Here is a 23,909-nt window from a genome sequence, read left to right on the forward strand (position 1 = left end):
TGTCTTTTTATGCTTTAGTTATCTGATTAACTGTTAATATCTTGCGTTAACATACCAGACACGTATTTGGTTCGTTGTCTATGCTTCATGTAGTGAAATAAATATGTGTTAGGCAGCAATTGATTATACATGTTACAGTTCACTGATTTGACTACTAGATGGTGCTGTTGTGTTTGTAATAACTGTAAGAAAATATACTTGACCCATTTTCTTTTATACAATTCATATTTAATTTCCCCTCAGTTATTTTCCGTTCATTTATAAGACCATAAAGGTGATAATTTTTCATTTGGAACAATATTGTAAATGTTTAGTTTATCATAAATCTAGTTAAAGCTCACGAAAACTACTCTCGTGTTTGTGGACAAGTCGCATATGTTATGTTAGTGTACTGTATTTGATTAACTGTTAATATCTTATGTAAACATACCAGACACATATTCGGTTCGTCTATGTGTTACGTTAGCATGCTGTACTGCTATTCAGCCTGTTGTTCTCTATTTTATTGTTATTAGTATAACTTGCCTTTAAAGATAAAATTGTAAAAAAATAAATTTCCCCCCAAAAATGCAGCTTATAGTCCACTGCAACTTAAATATGTTTTTTCTTTATTATGATGCATTTTTTCGCTGGTGCAACTTTTACTCTGGAGCGTTGTATAGTCGGAAAAATACAGTATATTTCTGTAATAATAATTACATTATATACATAATCACAAAACTAAAGCCACTTACAAACATACGCGTTCAGCCTGCTCAGATTAAGGCTGTCACGGTAAACCCTATATCGACTTTTAATAAATAACTTATTTTTTCATTCATTGTTGCAACTCATGTCTTTTAACTGTATATTTGATATGACATCATTCCCCACTCTTCTCACTCCCCCCGCTGCGCACGGACACATTCCTCTTGTGTTCAAATGCAAAATGCAAAAATACAGAAGTACTACAGACCTTATGTTTGTACTTTACAGGGCCGAAAAAAGTCAGGGATAGCAAATAGAGATCAGCCGGACACACTGTTTGTAAAGGGCTTGATTCATGTGGTAACAATGTCTATCAAAATTCAGGCTGATATTTTACCATCGATTCCCAGGACTTCCTGCTTCTGGTTCTCCGAGCACGGCTCAAACTTGTTGATAATCTCCAGACAGTGATCCTTGTTCACTTTGGTCATCTGAAAAAACAGCATTTTTTAATAACATATAACAACAATTAAATTATTATTAAACTACCTAACTAACAGCCTTTACAGTTTGATAACTTCAAATTCATTTTGACTAAAAGCAAGGTGCAGACAGGAGCATCGGAGGATCCAGTTATAAAATCAAAAAAGAAAAATGTAAGGTGCGCATCAAAGTGAAGAGTAAAAAGGGCCTTGCAAATAATTAAAAAAAAAAGGTGAATGTACACTTGTGTACACAAAATGCAGAACAAGTGCTTTATTTCAAAATTAATTTTGATTCCAGTGCAATGAGACTAAATATTGAGGAGATGAGTATTATTTGACCAAACCCCCTTGAGACAAAGTAATATCTGCTGTTTACGAGTGTGGTAAACAACGCACCATCCCCATACCTCTACAGGGGGTGATGAGTTTTATCCCCAGGACAAACTGCTGATTGCATCATTAACCTGCAGTGTTTCAGGTGTAGTGTTGTTAGCAGGCCATTCATGTAAAGTTCTGATTCAGGAGCCTGTGTCCCTGCAGGGCTTGTTGACTTCTGCCCACAATCGTAAGCACTTTTACAGCCATAGAAGACTCAAGTTGCCCCTGACCTTCGAGAGAGCAGAACAATAAGGCTGTAATGGTCCTTGGGAGTGTGGAGCAAGGAGGGGAACAAATCCGCCAGGCAGGCTTTGTGATGTGTTCAGGTCTGACGTTACACCACAGACAGTTGTGGAGAGATGCACTGGGGGACAATAAATACTGATTTTACCAGGATTTAAACGAACAAACCCACAATGAAAATAATAATAATGATTAAAAAAAACAACAACCAAAGAAAACACTATTTATACAGAGCTGATATGTTGTTTCTTAAATAATACAGATACATAACACATTTGGAGCACTTTTGCCTTATGTATTTTTAGTTTAAAGGAAGTAAATGTTGTTTTTAGTATCAATTGATATTGAGAATCATTAGATACTTAAAGCCATAATATCAGAATTGGTATCAGAACTAAAAAAGCTGGATCGGTGCATCCTCAATGTGATCTTACACTTGTTTTGATACAGCTTGCTATGATTCTAAAGCTATTCAGTAAAGGTTAATTAATGCCCAGTAGGTGTGACTTTTTTAGTATTGATACTTAATTCAAACAAGTATTCTGTTTCAATACAAGTTGTAGAATCAATTGTCTGATTTTTAATATGTTTAACAACACTAGAACACAACACTCTTATGTGCTGGGCTCAGGTCTGATGTTTACATCACAGACATTTGGAGTGTCACACAATGGGACAGTAATTACTGACCCCACCAAGCAGAAGGATTTAAACAAATGTGCTGTGGTGGAGTGGTAATTGGGAGACATGGAAAATTTCCCGGTTGGCTGTTAGCCTATGTGGCCAGTGTTTGAGGAGCAGTGACTGACCATTGGCATAAAACAAGCACAAAGAGATGCAGCAAAGTCGGTCTGTACCAGACGGGAGAGATGCAAAAGGGGAGCTTCAATGCACTCAAACCATAGTACTTTCTTTTATATAACCATGTAGTTCTTTTTATCTGTGTAATCCCTCAGTCGTTCAGCTAACTTCCATAGTGGTTGTTGGGTGTATACTAGTCTACGTCATCTTATACTAGTTCTGAAACAGCTTAAGATCATTCTAAAGCTATTTAGAAAAGGTCCAAACATTTCTGTCCCCGTTATGTGACTTTTTTACTATTGATACTTGCTTAAATGAGTATCTAGTTTCGATACTACTTTTAGTATCAATTAGTATCTGATTTTCGATACTTTTGACAACCCTATTACATACCCTGGAAATATTTGTGAAAGAACACATTGTCAAATGTGTTTTTGAGGATTTTCTTTCAAAAATGTCACATCCTGAACAAACACGGACCAAAACAGACATGTTTTGTATCTTTTCAATTTGCACAACGGGTACAGGCTGAGGAGACGACGGCTGCAGGGTTGAGTTGCCATAAAAGAAAGTTATTTCAGAGCACTGTCACAAAACAGTTGGGTTCAGAAATAATAGACTTTCTATGGAGCCTGAGGCAGACACAGACTTAGGGTTCCACTCAGCACATGATTGGCTCTGCTGCAGTCTGAAGAAGAACAGAATTCACTTGACTTTACAGAGAAAGCAGTTCAACTGCTCATAGTACAAAATGAGCAACATCAACGCAACAGTGGATGCAACATAGCTATTGAATATAAATTTTTCTCCTATAATGCAGCCCTAGTGCTTAGACAGACAGATAAATAGATAATAATATATATAATAATTTAGATAATTTCTTATTTTGTTACAGACAAGGAAAATAAAAAGAACAGTTACAGTAAACAGTAAAAATAGAATTATTATTTATTATACTTTATTTTATGAAAATAAAGAAGGAACAAAAATGAAAAAGTGTGTGCAAATTTTTGACTGGTAGTGTATATGAAAAAAGAAACATAAGCAAGCACAACTGTAATGAAAGCCAATAGTGTCAAACAGATGCTTTCAAACACTGTGCCAAGCCCACCTTCTGCTGTGTCTCCAGGAAGCGGGCCAGGTCCCCTGCATCCAGGTGGTCCTTGTGGTTGCTGTAGGAAAGCAGGAGCAGGTACAAGTCTCTGCGGGTGGACATCATTTTGTAGAAGGAGCAGAACTCCTCAAAGTCCAGAGTACCCTGGTTATCATCGGTATCAGCCTCCTGAAACACAAAACAATGGAATCAAGAGCTGACCTTCAGTAGTACCTTCACTACCTTCAGTAGTGTACAAATGTACAGGTTTTCTGTTAGGTCTACCAAGACCAAATATTACACATTATTTGCACTGGTCTTGAAAGAAGACCTATTGGGCTTATGTCTGCTATATAATTATAATCTATGACACACATGGATCATTATGTTATAATTTGCACATTTTAATCGCAATATTCATCTAAAACGACTTACTAAAAGAAACTGTGGTGCCCAATGTGAGCTGACGTCACAGTAAATGTCGACACAACAAAGAGCCATGAAGTTGCTGCTGGCGAGTAGCAGATTTTAAAAATTTGAATATAATATATATGCTGGTGGCAGTGAAAACGGGGCTTGATTGGTAATATGGCGCCTTCAAAACTGGAGTGGATAAACGGTGAAGGAAATGGTTAACATGGTTAAAAGGTCTAAAAAAATAATGTTTGCTTCAGACATGATCTTGAGTACCTTTACTTTGGAATTTCATGATTTAAAACTTAAAATAATGTAAAAGGAGTGTTTGGGAAGGGAACAATTTTCTAATATGGTTAAAATCTCAAAAATTAAATTAAAATTGAATTTTTCATAACATGTTTTTTTTTTTACTTTTTGATTTGACGTTTGCGATGGCTTCTTGGACTAATTTTATATATATATATATATATATATATATATATATATATATATATATATATATATATATATATTATACTGCCTGCTGTCTGCATGGAGATAAACATAAATATAAGATAAACAAATTTATTCACACTGTGGAACATTTTAGGCAAAGCAAAACATCTCCATGGAGACGAACATTGAATCACCCACTAACCATGGTGACTACAGTGTCCTGATCTGATAAGCTTGTGCATCACTCAGGCATGATAAGACCCATCACTTCATCAAACAGGTTTAAGCACTGACACAGGAATTGAGAAAACTCGATGTTGCTCTTTTAGTACCAGGAATTATCAATCCATTAGACAATAAAGAGACCACATACAGGAGGGTTTATGGTCAGTGAGCTTTTTAATCATTTAGAGAAGCCCAGATCTGAGCCAGATAATAATCCAACAAATTATAATTTAGAATAATGCAACAATGCACTCACATCATGTCTAATATAATGCAGACCACCTTTCCTTCGTAAGTGTTCTATAACTGTGGTTAGAGGCTCCATGGGCTTTACCTGGTGGTACTCAGAAGAAGTCCTGTCTGACCGTAGTCCTAGGTATGGTCCTAACCAAGACTTGTTTAGAGCTGGTTTAGTCCCAATAAAGATCTCAGACATAGGGCACGTTTACACACATCACACGTTTGAGTTTAGTCTTAATGGATTCTCAAATGTCTGCACTAATTAATACTAAAACTAGTATTGAAACGAGATTCACTTGAGCAGGTGTCAATACTAAAAAACCCTTAACCCTTCCTGAATAGCTTTAGAATGATCTTGAGCTGCATCAGAACAAGTATAAGACACATGGACAAGTGTGTACAACTGAGGGATGACTGGACGATCTGGATGACTGAGGGATTACAGTTATGAAGCCAAATGGTGATATAAAAATACTACTAATAATACTCATAATGTAAAGTACTAAGATTTAATGTTGAAAACCATATTCCATTGAATAAATGTGTGAGAGTTTTTTGTTATCACCATGGTATCAGAATTGGTATTGTGTATCAAGGCTGTTCCTTAGTATTGAGTAGTACCATATTATGACAACAGTAATGGAGACCGTGTTTGGTCCTGTTATAATCATAGTCCAAATTTAGACATTTTAACCTTTTTTTTCCGAAAATGTAGATTATTTGTAGGAATAAAGTTTGAAAATAACTTAACAAACAAGTCCTTTACAGCCTATGGCCAGGACAAAATGTGCAGTAGAATTCTGGAATATGCCAAGAAATTAAGGGAAAATCTAATGTGCATGAGGAGTAACTATGCATGTAATTTCTGCTCAATCCATGCATCTATTGAGATGTTTATGAGAAGGCCTCTCAGAGCTCCACACACCCAGAGGAGAGGTCAGTCCCCAAATTTTAATCAAGGGCATAAACTGATACTTTTGCATGTTTGTGGTCAGTTTTACAGTCCAATCACATTTTGTGTTATACTTTGAAGACATTCACAGGCACATTTCTGATGGATTATAATAAAACTGTCTGAATGTTGTTGTTGTAATAGTAAAAAAGTAATGGTGAAGGTTAGCCTTTATTGTCTCTGTAGTAAAATGTGTCCTTTGCATTTGACCCATCCCTCAATGCCACAGAGACAATCTGTCAGGAGTGGGTGCCTGGAGGATTTGACCTATTGTGCAAGTTTTGGGTTAATGGGGGAGACCACAGTGCCCAGGAGAAACCTACCTAGACATGTAAGGAAGAACATGCAAACTGCACACAGAAAGGCCTAGGCCCGTGAGTTGAATACGGAGGCTTACTTATATACAGTGGTCCTTGGCTTATTGTGGGGGTTATGTTCTAAAAATAACCTGCAATTGGTGAAATCGGCAAAGTAGTCAGCTTTATTTTTTACAATTATTATATATGTTTTAAGGCTCTAAAACCCCCTCACCACACACTTTATACACTTTACTCAGACAGGCATTAATATTTTCTCACATTTCTCTCTTGTTTAATTAATAGTGACTCTTTCACAGTTCCTCTGACTGTGCCTCTTCATCCTGATGCCGCTCTGCTGTAGTGTCGATCGAACATTTATGTAAATTTGGCTGAACACATTCTATAGCCGAGTGTGAAGCGGCTGGGATGACAATCAGCTCCTCCAAATCCGAGGCCATGGTTCTCGACCGGAAAAAGGTGGTTTGCCCTCTCCAGGTGGGTGGTGAGTCTCTGCCCCAAGTGGAGGAGTTCAAGTATCTCGGGGTCTTGTTCACGAGTGAGGGAAGGATGGAGCGTGAGATTCACAGGCGGATCGGTGCAGCGTATGCAGTGATGTGGTCGCTGTATCGGTCCGTTGTGGTAAAGAAGGAGATGAGTCAAAAGGCAAAGCTCTCGATTTACCGGTCAATCTACGTTCCTACCCTCACCTATGGTCATGAGCTCTGGGTAATGACCGAAAGGACGACATCGCAGATACAAGCGGATGAAATGGGTTTCCTCCGCAGGGTGGTTGGGCACTCCCTTTGAGATAGGGAGGGGAGCTCGGTCACACAGGAGGAGCTCGGGGGAAGAGCCACTGCTCCTGCACATCCAGAGGAGCCAGCTGAGGTGGCTTTGGTGTCTGCTCAGGATGCCTCCTGGACACCTCCCTAGGGAGGTGTTCCGGGCATGTCCCACTGGGAGGAGGCCCCGGGGAAGACTCAGGACATTCTGTAGGGACTATGTCTCTTGGCTGGCCTGGGAGTCCCACCGGAGGAGCTGGAAGACATGTCTGGAGTAAGGGAAGTCTGGGAGTCCCTGCTTAGACTGCTGCCCCTGCGACCTGGCCCCGGATAAGCGGAAGAAAATGGATGGACATTCTGTACTGTACAGGAGACACGGCACGAAGGAGATGGATTGACAATGGTCTACAGTCCCTTAGCCAATCAGGACGCAGAACACAATGCACGTTCATACACTGTAAAAAAAAAAAAAAAAACGCATGCAAAAAACAGCGAAAGGTGAACAGCGATATAGCAAGGGACCACTGTATACATTTTCGTACACTGCAAACATACACCTTTTGAAATTATAAAATATAGGATAGGAGTGCACAAAGTGACCTTTACATTCATTTGCCTTTAAAGGGCCTATATTATGCTATTTTCTAATCTATGTTATAATTTCCTCATTTCCTCATCAAAAACATGCATTCACACATTTAACACACTAATCCTGCATATTTAGGCTGTCTTCTTCCCTCAAAAAGAAAACACTTTGTACCACCTTGTAACGTCATGAATGATGCGCATTCTGCAGAATGCAGCAAGTGTTAGGAGCTCTTCAAATTTTTCTGTTATTTTTGACAAATTCTGATACTTTTTTGTTGTACTTGTTGTTATTTTTCTTATTTTTCTTCACGATTTTTTATGGATACAACAACCAGGATTGTTTATACAAGAAAGGATCTGCTGGATCTGGGAGCGGTATCTTTGGTGTTCGTCATCTGGGTCCAGTGAACACAAAGAGGAGGTACAGAGGCTGCAGATGCTGATCTTGTGGCTCTGGGCCTGAAGTAGTATGTGTCGAGAGAGTTCACACTTGTCTTCTGACGATGTCACCAGCAACATATAATTTCCACTACTATGCTGATGACATACAGCTGTACTTATCAATGAAACCAGGTCAGACTGATCAAGTAGACAGATTTAGTGCCTGTGTGAAGGATATAAAAACCTTGATGACACTTAATCATCTGCTTTTTAATCCAAAAAAGGTCATTGTTCTAGGCCCCAAAGGCCTGTGAGACTCTATCTGACCAAAGAGTCACTCTGGACAGTGTCTGTACTGTAACTCCTTACTAGCCACATGCCCTAAATATTCTATAAAAAGTTCAGAATGCAGCAGCCAGGCTCTTAATGGGAACTAGGAGCAAAGACCACATCACCCCAGTGCTGGAATGCCTTCAATGGATTCTGTCGAGTTTAGAATTAAATTCAAAGTTCTCTTCCTCACATATAAAGCCATAAAGGGCATGGCCCCATCATAGCAAGATGCTACAGTAGTATTTTATCCAAACAGTGCTCTGCTCTCTCAAAATGCTGGACTACTGGTGTTTCTAGAGCATCCAAAAGCACAGTAGAAGGGAGAGCTTTGACTTACCAAGCACCAGCTCCCTGCCCATGTTAAAGAGGCTGCCACAGGCTCTACATTTAAGACCAGGCTTAAAATGTTCCTCTTTGAATTAGCTTATGGCCAGGCCAGTAAGGAGCAGAAATAAAACCTGCAGTTAAGCTGCCTAGGAGTAGCTATGCTGGGGGCAGTATGGTGACCCAAGCACTATCCTCTGTTTCCTCCTATTTTCCCTGTCAACAGCATTAACTACTCAGTTCACCAGGACTTCCTTCATTTCTATTCACATGTTGTCCCACTCTCCTCTGGGGATTGCAACTGTTTCAGATGCCTGGAACCTGACCACCCGGTGATGACTGGACCCTAGATGCTCCTCCTGTGGCCTGACCTTGTTCTGTAGATCCAGACCCTCCCTCCCCTCCACCTGGCTGGTAGCCCGGTGCCTGGCTGAGGTGGCTCCGTCCTGCCATGGGTGGGCCTTTCTCTGTCCCTTAGTTGAGTGGGCTCTGGCCCTACAATCTTGAAGTCTATCTGCAGATGGATGCGTATTAGTCCTGGACACATCTGCAGATGCTAGTCCATGGGAATGGATCTTTCCTTCACTGTGGTTCTCCTCGAGGTTTCTCTTCTTTTTTTTTTTTCCTTTTCGAGAAGGAGGGTCTAAGGATGGGGATGTTCTGATGTTCTCCATTTGCTCGTTTTCTTTTGATTAATTTGTTTGTCTTTTTCCATGAAATGATATAGGAGACTGTTCTACTTCCTAAGGTCTTTAATGTAATCAATAAACAGCTGTATCTTTTACCAGGCGGTAATGGCTAACGCTGTTTATTATGCTATACTCTGTTGGGGGGCAGAAAAACAGATCTTACTAGACTAGAGAAACTAATAAAGAGGGCTGGTTCAACTATAGGAAGTAGTTTAGAGACTCTGAGGTAGTGGAGCAGCGGACACAAAACAGGATGGATGCTATACTAAACACTATCGACCATCGGTACACAGTGGATGTCAGAGATCAGTGAGCTGCAGGAGAAAATGTCACGAGAACACCTTCCTCCTGACTGCCATAATACTTTACAATGAGGAGGTTTATTGCAGATGAATATTTGAAGAGGCCTCCAATCTGAATTTTCCCTTGGGGATAAATAAAGTCTTTGATTTGATTTGATGTAGTAATATAGGAAGTGCTCCACTGTGCTTTAAACTCCACACACCCTGGAACGTCCAAGCTCTACTAAACAAAAGCTAAAAGATAATTTTTGACTTTAAAACTAGTTTCATGATATCACAAGGTGGAACAGAGTATTTCGAACATGGGAGATATAGACAGACTAATAGGGTTATTCAAAATGTGCGAATGAAACAAAACAGAACTCAAGGTAGGTTTTTGAGGCAGTAACAACATTCTAACATGCCTTAAAGGTCACATGAATCAATTTGGAATAATATAGGACCTTTAAATTCAGAAAGAGCTGAATCCATCTAACACACTGGTTACATATCAGCCCCTGCAGCTCATGAGCTCAGCTCCTTTCTTACAGATGTTGGCCAACACAGGGCTCAGGGTCAACACAGAACCCCAGATTAGCCTGCTCCATGGCTCCTCCTGTTGCACTACTAGCAGTGTGCTAAGCCTGGACACAAGGAGCAGATGGTGGTGCAGTGCAGAGACAGATGGTGGAGGTGTGAAGGCGGGTCAGCCCTACAGGACAGATCTGGGTGGGCATTTAGAGTGACGCGCAGCTTAGCCTACTTCAGGAAACTGTCTTCTGTGAGGCAGACAAGGCCTTAATGGCTGGGTCAGGCAATTGGAACTTTTGGAATTTCTATCTGTATCTTAGTTTATATTAAGTGTTTGTAGAGCTCAGGTTTTAGACAAAAGAATATATATTTAAATATTTGCAAATTAAATTCTGTTACTTAAATACGTCGCAATTTCCTAATAGTGATTGTGATCACCATTCAAATGTGACCAAGTGTGTTCACTGGAATAATACTGGCTAGGCTAAATCACTGCACAGGAATAGTACTGGCTATGCTAATTGACAACATTGGAATAATAGTGGCCACACTAAATAATTTCACTAGAATAGTACTGGCTATGGGAAATGACTGATAATGATAAATGAAAAAGTTTACACATACTCAGTGTCTACAGTTCAAGAGTCACTAGGAAACGGGTGCCTGGCGCTGTCTGGCTTCCCTGATTGGCTGTTGGCAGAAGCTGCTTAAAAGGTGCTTAAAACAAGCAAAGGAAGACTACAAAAACAAAGTGGAGAGAAAGTTGCTGGACAACAACATCAGAGAAGGGTGGAAGGGAGTCCCTAACATCACAGTTTACAAGAGAAAGAACTCTGTAACCACAGATGGAGATGAGAGAAAAGTCAATGAGTTCAACAGGTTCTTCAACAGGTTTGACACAGGAGACTGTTCTACCTCCTAAGGTATTTTAATGTAATCAATAAACAGCTGCATCTTTTATCAGGCGGTAACGGCCAACTCTGCCCCCCAACAGACTGTAGCTTAAAAAACAGTCGCAGAAAAAGAGATCTTACTAGACTAGACAAACTAATAAAGAGGGCTGGTTCAACAATAGGAAGTAGTTTAGAGACTGTCTGGCTTCTCTGATTGGCTGTTGTGCTTTAGATTGCAAGCAACAATTGTAAATTTTCAACATGGCAAATCTTTGCAATTTGAGATTATTAAGATAACAATCTGTTGTAACAGGTTTGCAGTAAACCAGGCTTATCATGGAGTTGTATATTTGTATATTTCTTTGACCATTACATTTGAATGTTTTTCTCTTTTTCACAATATCATCTCCGGGGTCTTTTTTTTTCTGTGTTTGTGTAATCCTCCAGTTCTCTTTTGCTATCCGCACTCCTATCTTCCACATAGATGTTGCTTGGTTCTTGTCTCATAGGGACAGCATGTAAAATACAAATACACAGAGCATCTACAGCTCATCACCGGTAGGGCATCAGGATGACAGTTTCACATGGCCAACATCTTTCCACTGTTAGCCTTTTATTGGATCTCCCTTTAGATGGGTGATTTCTACAAGGAATCTAATTTTCATCACTCTGTCTCACCACTACACTACAGTTGATGAGAATGTATTCTTTGATATTTCCTTCTCTGCTTTGTATGTATGAGACGTTGCAGGTGTGGTGTTACCTTGAACATCTGCTTGACCTTCTGGCGTGGCAGGTTTACGTTGAGCTTGTGCAGTAGCTGAAGGACCTCGCTGATGCTCAGGCTGCCATCTCCGTTCTTGTCTGCCTCAGTGAAGGTCTGCTTCAGCCACATGATCACAGTCAAGGAGAATGCAGACATGAATCAAGTGCAGTTTAGGGCTGAACAATTCATTATAGTTTTAATACATTTTCTATTCTTTTTTAATCAAATTTGACAATTTTAATACAATTAATTTCAGAACATGTTTGTAGAGGTCTAAACTACAGGGTTGGGTTAGCAGAATAAGTTCCCATGGTACGTTTCCTTTCTTTTTTTTTTATAAATAACAAAATCATTGCTACCTTTAGGGTTTTATTAAGGTAGTTCAATATTCAGTTCTATGTCTTAAATAAAAAATAAATAAAATAAATAATTGCAAGCATTTGTTTGTACTTGTTGACTTCATCTTTATATTAATACTATATATTTAGTCTTATACCTATGACTAAATGGTGGAGTGCATCTCTCCAGGGTGATATTAAAGCAAACCTATTATTCAAAATCAATTTTCAGAGCTTACCCTTGTCATTTACCCCTCTCACAGTTATAACATAATGAACCATGGGTGTCACAGATTATAACTCTATAGCAGACACAAGCACAATAGGTCTTCTTGCTTTGCTTATTATGTACCACAATATGGCATTATTTCCATGGAGACTAGCAAGCAATATTACAGGCCAAGTTATAGGGCATTTCTGTGGGGAGGCAATAAGGTTAGATATTTTTAGAGCAGTAAGAGGACCTGTGATTGAATAAATGCAAGATAGACAAGTTTAATATCATATCGTGTCTCCATGGTGACAAACTGGAGGCAAATTTCCAACCAGATAAATTACTTAATGCTTCAACACGATAACCATAAAATGGGTTCACTGTGGAGACCTAACTACACAACTGTGACATGCATAATCATATATGTCTAAAGCAACAGCGCAGTGAGAGGATATTGGTCACGTGTGCGCTGCCTTTTGGCCAGGCTGTCCTCATCGCTGATTCCGGCCATCAGGTACTTGAGGCCAGTGATCCAGGTACGTGCGTCCTCCGCAGTGCCGCACACCAGGTCCAGGCTCTCCATGTGCTCCCCGTAGTACAGACTGAAGCAGCAGTTTGGATCAAAGCTGCCTTCTGAGTAACGCTGGAAGATCTCGGACTGCTTTCCCTCACACACCTCCCGCACGGAGTCGATGGAGACTGCACACAGAGCACCAAATAAGATGTGTGCTTCATCAAGATTTAAAAATTAAACATATACTGTCAATCAAACATAGTGTCAATCAAAGTGGTAATGGAAAAGTTATTCTATCTCTGTGAGGTTTTTACAGTTACAGTAAAAATCAATAAATACTGACAGATCACCCGGTGGACAGGCAGCTGCAGGTGTATGTCACTTTACAAATGAAGTTGTGAAGTTGCTTCGTAAGGCAGTGCTAATTCTAACTTTTATTAAAACGTAAAATCTAACAAAACATGACAATGTCCATTTATTGATTTTAATGCGACTCAGCAGTAATTATAGAAATATAATTACAGCAGAAATGGTTATGAATGCTGCTCAAACAACCCAAACTATCCCAGTGCTGTTGTACAGTTGGAAAAATGTTATTCCTCTAATCTGAAAAAAGTGATATTATCATGTAAATACTAAACAGCATTTAACTTGTAAACAGATGGAGGAGTCCTGATAATTTGGGCCAAGCTGTTTAAACTTGGGCATATTAGCCTGCACCTGTGAAAAGATTATGATGATCTAAGCAGCCGAAAGGGAAACAGGTTTTCCACACAGCTCCAGTAGGTCTGGTTGAGGATTCTATTGCCAGGGCCCAGTCTAAAGAGTGTTGACTTTTCCACGAGTACTTTGAATTTTGGAACACAGTCAATTATAACATTAACATAAATGTACAGTTATTTATTGTTACCCTGTGTTTGTTAATACCAGTTGGGTTAGAGTTGCACGTGTATTTTGAAACAAAAATGATAAGGAAACCATAAAATTCCAAACATTGGGGCTAAATGATGAATTTTAAAAAATAAACCAGGATGATTGACAATTGAGACTGAAATATAATCTGCTAAACTCATACAAGAATTCTGTTTTATACAGACCCAAATTATGCTATATTGGTCCCCAAATCCCAGCATGCATTGTGATTACTGTGACAGATGTAATAGCAGTGTAAATACTTGTTGGATGACTCACTTTTGGCCTTCTCACTCTTGCGCGATGGCCTCCAGCGGATGCAGGACTTGTGCTCGTCCAGGAAGTAGAAGCGCACCAGGCCCTTGGAGCCTCCACGCAGCTTCACCATCTGGGTGCCCATCTGCATGGAGCTCATGCACTTCTCCACTGTGAACATACAGACAAGGAGAGGAGAGAGAGAGGGGGGGAAGGTGAGGGCAGGAGGAAGTGGAAGAGATGGGAGGTGTGGTGGAAAGAGGGCCGAGAGAGAGTGACGAGGAGAGGGAGAGAAAGGAGGGGGTGGGAGAGAGTGCACGGGAAAGAGAGGGGAGAGAGAAGTTAGAAATGTGTCAGGGGAACCTTTGGTAAAGATTCATTCTGCCTTCAGTTTTAAATTTAGAATTGGCAATTCTTTAAGTCAGACAGGAGCATTTCTTTACCTGTTTTTAAGCTTCCCCTACTGTTTGGCAAAACCAAGTAAAGCAACCTACAAAACATGTCACTACACCATCAAGGTTACAGAAAGTAGCCCAAACATGTAAAGCAGGTATACAAACGCTCCTGTCTGACAACCAGAATAGCAATACTATGTCAGAGGAAGCATTGGAATGGCACGTCACTCCACACTGAATATTTTTGAGCAGAGTAGGTCAGGCAAAACTCCTATTTACTCACACTTCACAACATAAGCCATAGAGCAGCAAAGAGTGTCCAGCGGTCAGATTCAATAACAGTAAACAGCAAGCTTAAAGTCAAGGCAGTGAATATTAGACATATCTCCATTCCATCCCCTTCATTATATCATATTAATGGTCTTATATTAGGCAACATTGATTTTTATGTTCCTCCCGTGTGACCGTGTCACACGGGAGGAGCTCGGAGTAGAGCCGCTGCTCCTACACGTTGAGAGGAACCAGCTGAGGTGGCTCGGGCATCTGCTCAGGATGCCTCCTGGACGCCTCCCTAGGGAGGTGTTCTGGGCATGTCCCACCGGGAGGAGGCCCCGGGGAAGACCCAGGACACGCTGGAGGGACTATGTCTCTCGGCTGGCCTGGGAACGCCTTGGGGTCCCACCGGAGGAGCTGGAGGACGTGTCCGGGGTGAGGGAAGTCTGGGAGTCCCTGCTTAGACTGCTGCCCCCGCGACCCGGCCCCGGATAAGCGGAAGAAAATGGATGGATGGATGGATTTTTATGTTATAATGCTGTTACCTCCTCAAAGCCAGAGAGACAAACTCAGCCTAAATATGCAGGGTTAGTGTGTTAAATGTATGAATGACACAAAACACAACTCCAGGTATTTTTATGAGGAAACCATTATAACATAGATAAGAAAATAGTGTAATATGGACCTTTAACTACTGTATAACAATCAGAACAGGCAACACAGAAGTTACACACAAACACATACTCGGGCCTCCCTCAAAACCACCTTAAACTTAAGGTACCTGATTTTTATTGCCTTAAGATGTGAAAAACAGAACCAGTTCATTTGAAACTGCTTGCAGGAGTCCAGACATATTCTTTCATAATTCATAATTCTAAAGCATTCCGAGCATCCTAATTATTCACCATGAAGAGTTTACAAGCACTTTTTGCAACTTTCAGAGGCCAGAGCAGAGTTTTGCCGTAAACAACAACTAGCATGCAAACAGCGCACCATTATTATTTCCTGGTTTACTGCCGATAAAAGCAAAGAATTAGACAGTACGCAGTGGTCTTATTTGGATCATATACATTCACCTAAAGGATTATTAGGAACACCTGTTCAATTTCTCCTTAATGCAATTATCTAATCAACCAATCACATGGCAGTTGCTTCAATGCATTTAGGGGTGTGGTCCTGGTCAAGACAATCTCCTGAACTCCAAACTGAATGTCAGAATGGGAAAGAAAGGTGATTTAAGCAATTTTGAGTGTGGCATGGTTGTTGGTGCCAGAGGGGCCGGTCTGAGTATTTCACAATCTGCTCAGTTACTAGGATTTTCACGCACAACCATTTCTAGGGTTCTAGGGTCTCTGTTGATGCTAGAGGTCAGAAGACAATGGGCCGAGTGATTCAAGCTGATAGAAGAACAACGTTGACTGAAATAACCACTCGGTACAACCGAGGAATGCAGCAAAGCATCTGTGAAGCCACAACCTTGAGGCGGATGGGCTACAACAGCAGAAGACCCCACCGGGTACCACTCATCTCCACTACAAATAGGAAAAAGAGGCTACAATTTGCACGAGCTCACCAAAATTGGACAGTTGAAGACTGGAAAAATGTTGCCTGGTCTGATGAGTCTCAATTTCTGTTGAGACATTCAAATGGCAGAGTCAGAATTTGGCATAAACAGAATGAGAACATGGATCCATCATGCCTTGTTACCACTGTGCAGGCTGGTGGTGGTGGTGGTGTAATGGTGTGGAGGATGTTTTCTTGGCACACTTTAGGTCCCTTAGTGCCAATTGGGCATTGTTTAAATGCCACGGGCTACCTGAACATTGTTTCTGACCATGTCCATCCCTTCTTGACCACCATGTACCCATCCTCTGATGGCTACTTCCAGCAGAATAATGCACCATGTCATAAAGCTCGAATCATTTCAAATTGGTTTCTTGAACATGACAATGAGTTCACTGTACTACAATGGCCCCCACAGTCACCAGATCTCAACCCGATAGAGCATCTTTGGGATGTGGTGGAACGGGAGCTTTGTGCCCTGAATGTGCATCCCACAAATCTCCATCAACTGCAAGATGCTATCCTATCAATATGGGCCAACATTTCTAAAGAATGCTTTCAGCACCTTGTTGAATAAATGCCACGTAGAATTAAGGCAGTACTGGCGAAAGGGGGTCAAACACCGTATTCGTATGGTGTTCCTAATAATCCTTCAGGTGAGTGTACATTCTCACTGTAAAAGAGATCAACCTAAAAACCTAAAACACATACTTATTATTGACCTGTGATAGTTTAGTAAGGCTAAAAAAGTTGTAGCTGTTAACTATAAGCAAGTAAGGCTGTAGTCAGCTGAAGAAATTCTTGGTCAACTAACAACATGCCCTGTTGATCCAATGATCGGCGTGGCTTTGCCACGCCGATGCAAATTATGCAAAATTTAGAGCCTCTAACCATGTTCTAGTTTACTTGAAGTTGTATTTAGGGTGATTCATGCAATGTGTTCACTGCCACTGTGATGTATAATAATGATGTAATGCACTTTACAGGCTTGTCAAAGCCTCTCAAAGCGCTACACTATTGTCATTATTCATTCATTTCCACACTTGGTGGTGGTAAGCTACTATTGTAGCCACAGCTGCCCTGGGGCAGACTGACGGAAGCGAGGCTGCCAATCTGCGCCATCGGCCCCTCCGACCACCACCTATCATTCGCGCACACACCACTTTCATACTAGTGTGGGTGAAGTGTCTTGCCTAAGGACACAATGACAGAACTTGGTCCGAGCGGGACTCGATCCTCTGACCTTCGAGTTGGGGGACCAACACTCTAACCACTGAGCCACTGTCGCCCCAATGTATTTACTTCATCTCCAATTTTCTTAATGGATGATACACATAGGATTCCACAGCATTGCATCATTATTTTGGTATAAAAAATGAAAATAAAAAAAATAATCCGCTACTCACTAGTTTGATGTGCATCTTCGATGTCAGTAGACTTTCTTTTCTTTTATTTAGGTCAATTTTGCGATTTAAAATGTCCAGATTATAACTTAATGATCCACAGGTGTCATAGATTATAACTATAGAGTAAACACCAGCACGATATGTCTTTTTAATTATCTCCATGTATCGGAATCCAAAATGCACTCACAAGACCACAACTGCACAGTTCATGCAAAAACAACTATGGAGCTCAATAGTGACAGCCCATCGCCTTGTTCCTGGATGTAAATTTCCCATTCTTTTAACTTATAGACTTTTGGGGAAAAAAAATGTATAAATAAAAGTTTGAAAGCTCACTCTGGGCTAATCATCTACATGGTGACTAATGAGCACAATTAGCATTATGAATATTAGTTATCATCATATGGGAAAAATGAATGAAAAATGTACTTCTGGAACTGGGACAGACTTTGAAGTGGGCTGGACTGTTGAACTTCATTTATTTCAGAAAAAAGTAATAAGAATGCATTTACATGTTAAAAAAAAAAAAAAAAAAAAAATCTAATTAAGCTCATAATTCACTCCCAAATCTTTAGCAACTCACTGCGTACCTTCTTTTTTCTGCTGCTGACCTATATAAATCCTTACCTACCAGGGTATGAAAATGATTAGGCGAATAAAAGCCTACAAATGTGGTCAACTAAAAGTGAAATGTCAGGTGAAGATGTATGTATAAAGGAGCACTTTCTAACAAACAAAATATTCTGAGCTCTTGACAAAGACAAACTGGATAGACAACATAACGTTAACATGAATGAAGTAAAACATACAAGTTCAGACATGTTTTCCATAAGGCAAAGGTGAAATGGCCATCCATAATCCTCCATCTCTCAGCCCTATCAGCTGAATGTGAACAGTGAGAACAAAACATACTATGTTCCATCAGCCTCACATGGAACAGAGCCTAGATCAGGTTTTATGAGCTTAGAACCAGGAGCTATTATGACTTTCATTTCTATTTCTGAAACAATCTTTAGTCACTCAAAGATAGCATTGTGCATTTATGACCATAAAAACCATAAATCACCCATATTTCCTCCAATGCTTTTACTGGTTGATATTTATAAAATAGAAAACATGGAACATATGTTTCCCATCCTTTAACAGTTGATATGCACTGCCTCGCCAAAAAAAGTTGCCACCTGGATTTAACTAAGCAAATAGGTTGGGGTTGCTGCAGTTGGTCAGGTCTAGGTTCAGCAACAGTATGTGCTCAAATAATGAGGTCAGCTGACTACTTCAATATACTGAATGACAAAGTTATTCCATCAATGGATTTTTTTCTTCCTTGATGGCACAGGCATATTCCAAGATGAAAATGCCAGGATTCATTGGGCTCAAATTGTGAAAGAGTGGTTCAGGGAGCATGAGACATCATTATCACACATGGATTGGCCACCACAGAGTCCAGACCTTAACCCCATTGAGATGCAATGTAGTTGATGATAGAATTGTTTACAATAAAATAACCATGTTATAACGTTCCCTCATCAAAGACATGCCTTTAGAAATTTTAGATGTCATCCATGCATGTTCCAGTAATCTAGCAATCTCTCCCAGGCATTATTTGAACTTATGGTTAGCTGTATGATTCTGTGCAATGTTCATTCCACAAGCCTACGTCACCCATGATCCATCAAGATAATTCTCCATAAATATACAAATGCATGATACAAAACTGTACACAGCAACTTGACAAACCTCATGCAATGTGTAGCAATTTCATTAGTGGGAAGTGTGCCGATTGTATTGTGATAGTGCCCTGTAGGGCGAGCAAAGGAAGTGTTCTACTCTCAGACTGAAAATAAGGTGTTCAACCTTGTGATGTCATCTGGTGGTAATAAAGCAGTTTAATTTTAACTTCACTAGAATGACATAGATAATTGGAATTGCCAAACTTTGAAGCTACATCTATTGTTTCAGCCTTTTTTCACTCAGCAGTACAACAGACAATATGGCAAACTTTCTGTGGCTATGACAACTGAACAAAAGCTAAAACATTTTTTTTTTCAAGCAACAATGTATGGTTATTCTAGAGCAGGGGTGTCAAACACATTTTCACTGAGGGCCACATCAGCAAAATGGCTGCCCTCAAAGAGCCAAATGCAAACTACTTTTTTAACTTGTTAATTAACTTTGTCTGTATTTATTACTTATTATTGTAATATACAAATACTGCATATGCATTTGCCTAAATGTAAAAATATGGCTGTGTAACTGTGCATCTCCTGATAAAATGACATTTTAATTTACCCTGTCGAGGGTCACATAAAATTATGTGGAGGACCACATTTGGCCTTGAGTTTGACACATGTGTTCTAGAGCATTGAAGAGTAAAGCAGTTCAGCTTAGCAAGACGAAGTTCAAATCTGCCAACTGGTAAATAGTTGTAGGAGTGAAGACGTTTCGCTGCTCATCCAAGCTGCTTCTTCAGTTCTGGTCAGAATGCTGGTGGCCACTGCCTTATATCTATCTGAGGAGAGGGGCTAACCACACTGAAACTGTAAACAGCTATTTTTTCCAGTTTCAGCTGAGGCTACCCTACTCAGCCCTTAATGACCCTGCTATTTGTAATGCAATGTAGGCTCGGCGGACTGACTGCAAAAAGTCTATGGACTAGATTCTTTCATTCACTTTAGGGAGCCATAAAGGGAATGAAAGACAGACAAAATAAATATGGTTATATGAATGATTGTATTATACAATTTTTTTTATGTATTTATTAGAAAGGCAGTAATAATAATAAACATTTATATTAGACAGACATATTATAATAATGCTGATATATCAATCGATAAAAATAAAAAAAAAGAAAACTTCAGTCCCATGAGATCAGATTGTCCATTTGAATATTTAATCCATGTGTGTGTGTAGGCAGAGTCTTTCAGACTGAGTTTCAAAGTCTGTGTTAAATCCAGCAAAAGAGAAGAGTTCGATCTCCTACCCCAATGTGGTGTATGGTTAGCTCACCATCACAGGTGAAGTTGAAATCATCAGCTTACAGGCTATAAGCTCTACAATGATAAATACATACAGTTAGTATGAATTGTAACACATCAACATATTATAAATATTTCACAAATATCATAGTGCATCATTAATTTCACTGCCTTTGTTTTAGGCTAATAACTGATATATATATATATATATATATATATATCAAAATTCTTTACAAGTTGCGCAGCAAAAAAAAAACATGTAGCTACATTAATTGAACTTCATTAAAATTATGGCCGCCAAATTGCTCATATCAATTGTAACAAAAAAACAACAAAACAGGTGTAATTCACGAAACAAAGCATCCTTTAACTTCTAAAGGTTTGGCTTTCAATTTGGAAGGAAGTGACAGGGGCGCACCAGGTAATATAGTGCTCACCGGTGTGGTAATAGGTGGGGCAATTTAGGTCACGTGGGTTACATATTGTTCTCATTGTTCTGGGTCTGAGGATGGAGTTATAGATGGGGGAGAGATTATTTCTTAGGCCCCCATTCCTGTTTAAGGAAGGATTTTCTTTCCTAACAAAAATAGCTTCTTTAACTCCCCTCTCAAACCCTTTCTTTTCTCTGGCTAAGATCTGAACTTCACTCTCTTCAAAGGAGTGGTTAGTGACTTTGAGATGGAGATGCACGGTGGACTGGGGTCCAGAGGAAATCTCCCGCCGGTGTTGGTACATCCTCTTATGGAGTAGCTGTTTAGTTTCTCCAATATAACGCTCACTCCAACATAACATCAGAGGAATGGAAGGCTCTCACTGCTCTAGAAAAGGACCACAGCATCAACATTTTGCCAGCTGACAAAGGGAGATGCACCGTGATCTTGAACTCAGTTGATTACGAGGTTAAAGTGAACAGCCTCCTCAGTGACACCGCCACCTATGAATTGCTGAAACGAGACCCTACCAGTGCGTGCATGAAGAAAATCATAGACTGCTTACAGAAGCTGGAGAAGGAGGAAGTCACTGATAGACAGCTGTATTACAGACTCTATCATGGTGCCCTAATTCCTTGTATCTATGGCCTCCCAAAGATCCACAAAGAAGGAGTATCCCTCAGACCCATTGTATGTAGTGTTGATTCCATCACATACATTGTGGCCAAACATCTGAAGACCATCCTGGCTCCTCTGGTGGGCAACACGGAGCACCATATTGCGAACACAGCAGAATTTGTGAGCAAAATCAAGCATCTGGATGAGACCATGGCTTCATTTGATGTTACCTCTCTTTTCACTTGTATCTCCACATCAGTAGCGGTGGAAGCAGCAAAGAGGAGGCTACTGGAGGATACTAAGTTAAAAGAGAGAACAAAACTGATACCGGACCAAATCTGCAAACTGCTGGAAATTTCTCTTAATACCACATATTTCCAGTTTAGAGGAAACTTCTACAGGCAAATCCACAGCTGTGCCATGGGCTCACCGGTCTCTCCTACTATGGCTAACTTATGCATGGAACAATTTGAACAGGAGGCATTGGCCTCATTTCCAGGCACGCCACCCACACACTGGTATCGATATGTGGACTAAATGGACAACTGGACTAAAATCAAATTTCAAGATCTTTAACCCTTTACTTCACATATTAATGCTGTGAATCCAAAGTCAAGTTCACACGGGAAGAAGCCAAGGAGAACAAACTGGCCTTCTTGGATTGCGCAGTAACAATAGGAGAGGACAGGCGACTCCAGGTAGAAGTTTACAGGAAGCTCACACACACTGACCAATACCTGCTGTTTGATTCACACCATCCACTGCAGCACAAACTTGGAGTGATCCATACTTTACAACACAGAACTCAAGTGGTGCCTACAAACACAAAGGGAAAAGTGAAGGAGGAGCAAGATGTAGAGAAAGCTCTCTCTGTTTGTGGGTATCCAAAATGGGCCTTCAACATATCTAAGAGAGCTAAAAAAAAAAACAGGACAACAGGGAATCTGAACCCAGAAGGAAAGATGTTATCATTCCTTACACAGTGGGTGTGTCTTTTTCAAATCCACAAACACTTTAAAACAAAAAACTGGTTAACCCAAAAGACAAAACCCTGAGCCATAAACAAAGTAATGTAGTCTACTCTGTTCAGTGTAGTCAAGAGTGCAGTGAACATTATATTGGAGAAACTAAACATCTTCTCTTTAACCCTTTAAGGACTGAGCACACTATGGGCCAGTATAGGTCACCTAGACTTTTATATTTTTGTTAGCCATAAAAATCATATTAAAGGAAGTATCGGAATTTACTGCATTTTTTCACACATCTACTTCTATTTTACACATCCATCCATATGTTTTCTTTTACGCATCGAATAAATGACAGGGAAAATCCCCACAGCACCCGAGCTCTCATTCGTCACCTTCGCGGAGCAACAGAGGCAGATTACCGTAACTGATGGAAAAATATTTAAATAGCCCCGTGCCTCCGCTTTGAGACGCCGTTTGAATTTACTTGAGAGCACGACTGGTTGTGGAGTTACGCTGCTGGAAAGTCCGTATCCGCGCTCTATCGGCGACGATAGCCTTCAACGCTATAGGGTTAAGAGGATGTGCCAACACCGGCGTGAGAGTTCCTCTGGACCCCAGTCCGCCGTACCTCTCCGTCTCAAAGCCACTAACAACTTCTTTGAAGATAGTGAAGTTCAGATCCTTGCCAGAGAAAATAAATGGTTTGAGAGGGGAGTTAAAGAAGCTATTTTTGTTAGGGAAGAAAATCCTTCCTTAAACAGGAATGGGGGCCTGAGACATAATCTCTCCCTCAGACCCAGAACAATGAGAACAATAGCATAGGTCGTTAAGGGCTGAATAGGGAAGTCTCAGCTGAAACTGGAAACAATAGCTGTTTACAGTTTCAGTGTGGTTAGCCCCTCCCCTCAGATGGATATAAGGCAGTGGCCACCAGCATTCTGACCAGAACTGAAGAAGCGGCTTGGATGAGCAGCGAAACGTCTTCACTCCTACAACAATTTGTCCAGTTGACAGATTTGAATTTCGTCTTTTGCTATGGATCAGTCCTGGATGACTAAGGGTCTACACAGACAGTTCAGCTTAGGGCAAAAATAGTTAACTTTAATATTAGCACTTGATGACATCACAAGGTGGAACACAGCATTTTGAGCTTTGGGGATGCAGACAGACTAATAATGCAGGATTACTCTGAACGAAATAAAACAATTCCAAGCATGTTTT

At 40.2% G+C, this 23,909-nt stretch overlaps 1 protein-coding gene across 1 annotated transcript in view; it reads right to left on the reverse strand.

Moving 5' to 3' along the window:
- The window catches only part of plch2a (phospholipase C, eta 2a), a 216,756-nt gene that overhangs the window by 37,363 nt on the left and 155,484 nt on the right, over nt 1–23,909 (reverse strand). Inside the window, exons 3-7 of the mRNA XM_055223081.1 lie at nt 14,081–14,227; nt 12,831–13,074; nt 11,821–11,950; nt 3,706–3,876; nt 1,085–1,178 (exon numbers count right to left, since the gene is read on the reverse strand). Coding sequence (XP_055079056.1) covers nt 1,085–1,178; nt 3,706–3,876; nt 11,821–11,950; nt 12,831–13,074; nt 14,081–14,227 — 786 coding nt within the window. The remainder of the gene's footprint in view (nt 1–1,084; nt 1,179–3,705; nt 3,877–11,820; nt 11,951–12,830; nt 13,075–14,080; nt 14,228–23,909) is intronic.

Source organism: Periophthalmus magnuspinnatus, chromosome 7 (genome assembly GCF_009829125.3).
Source record: "Periophthalmus magnuspinnatus isolate fPerMag1 chromosome 7, fPerMag1.2.pri, whole genome shotgun sequence".
NCBI lineage: Eukaryota > Metazoa > Chordata > Actinopteri > Gobiiformes > Gobiidae > Periophthalmus > Periophthalmus magnuspinnatus.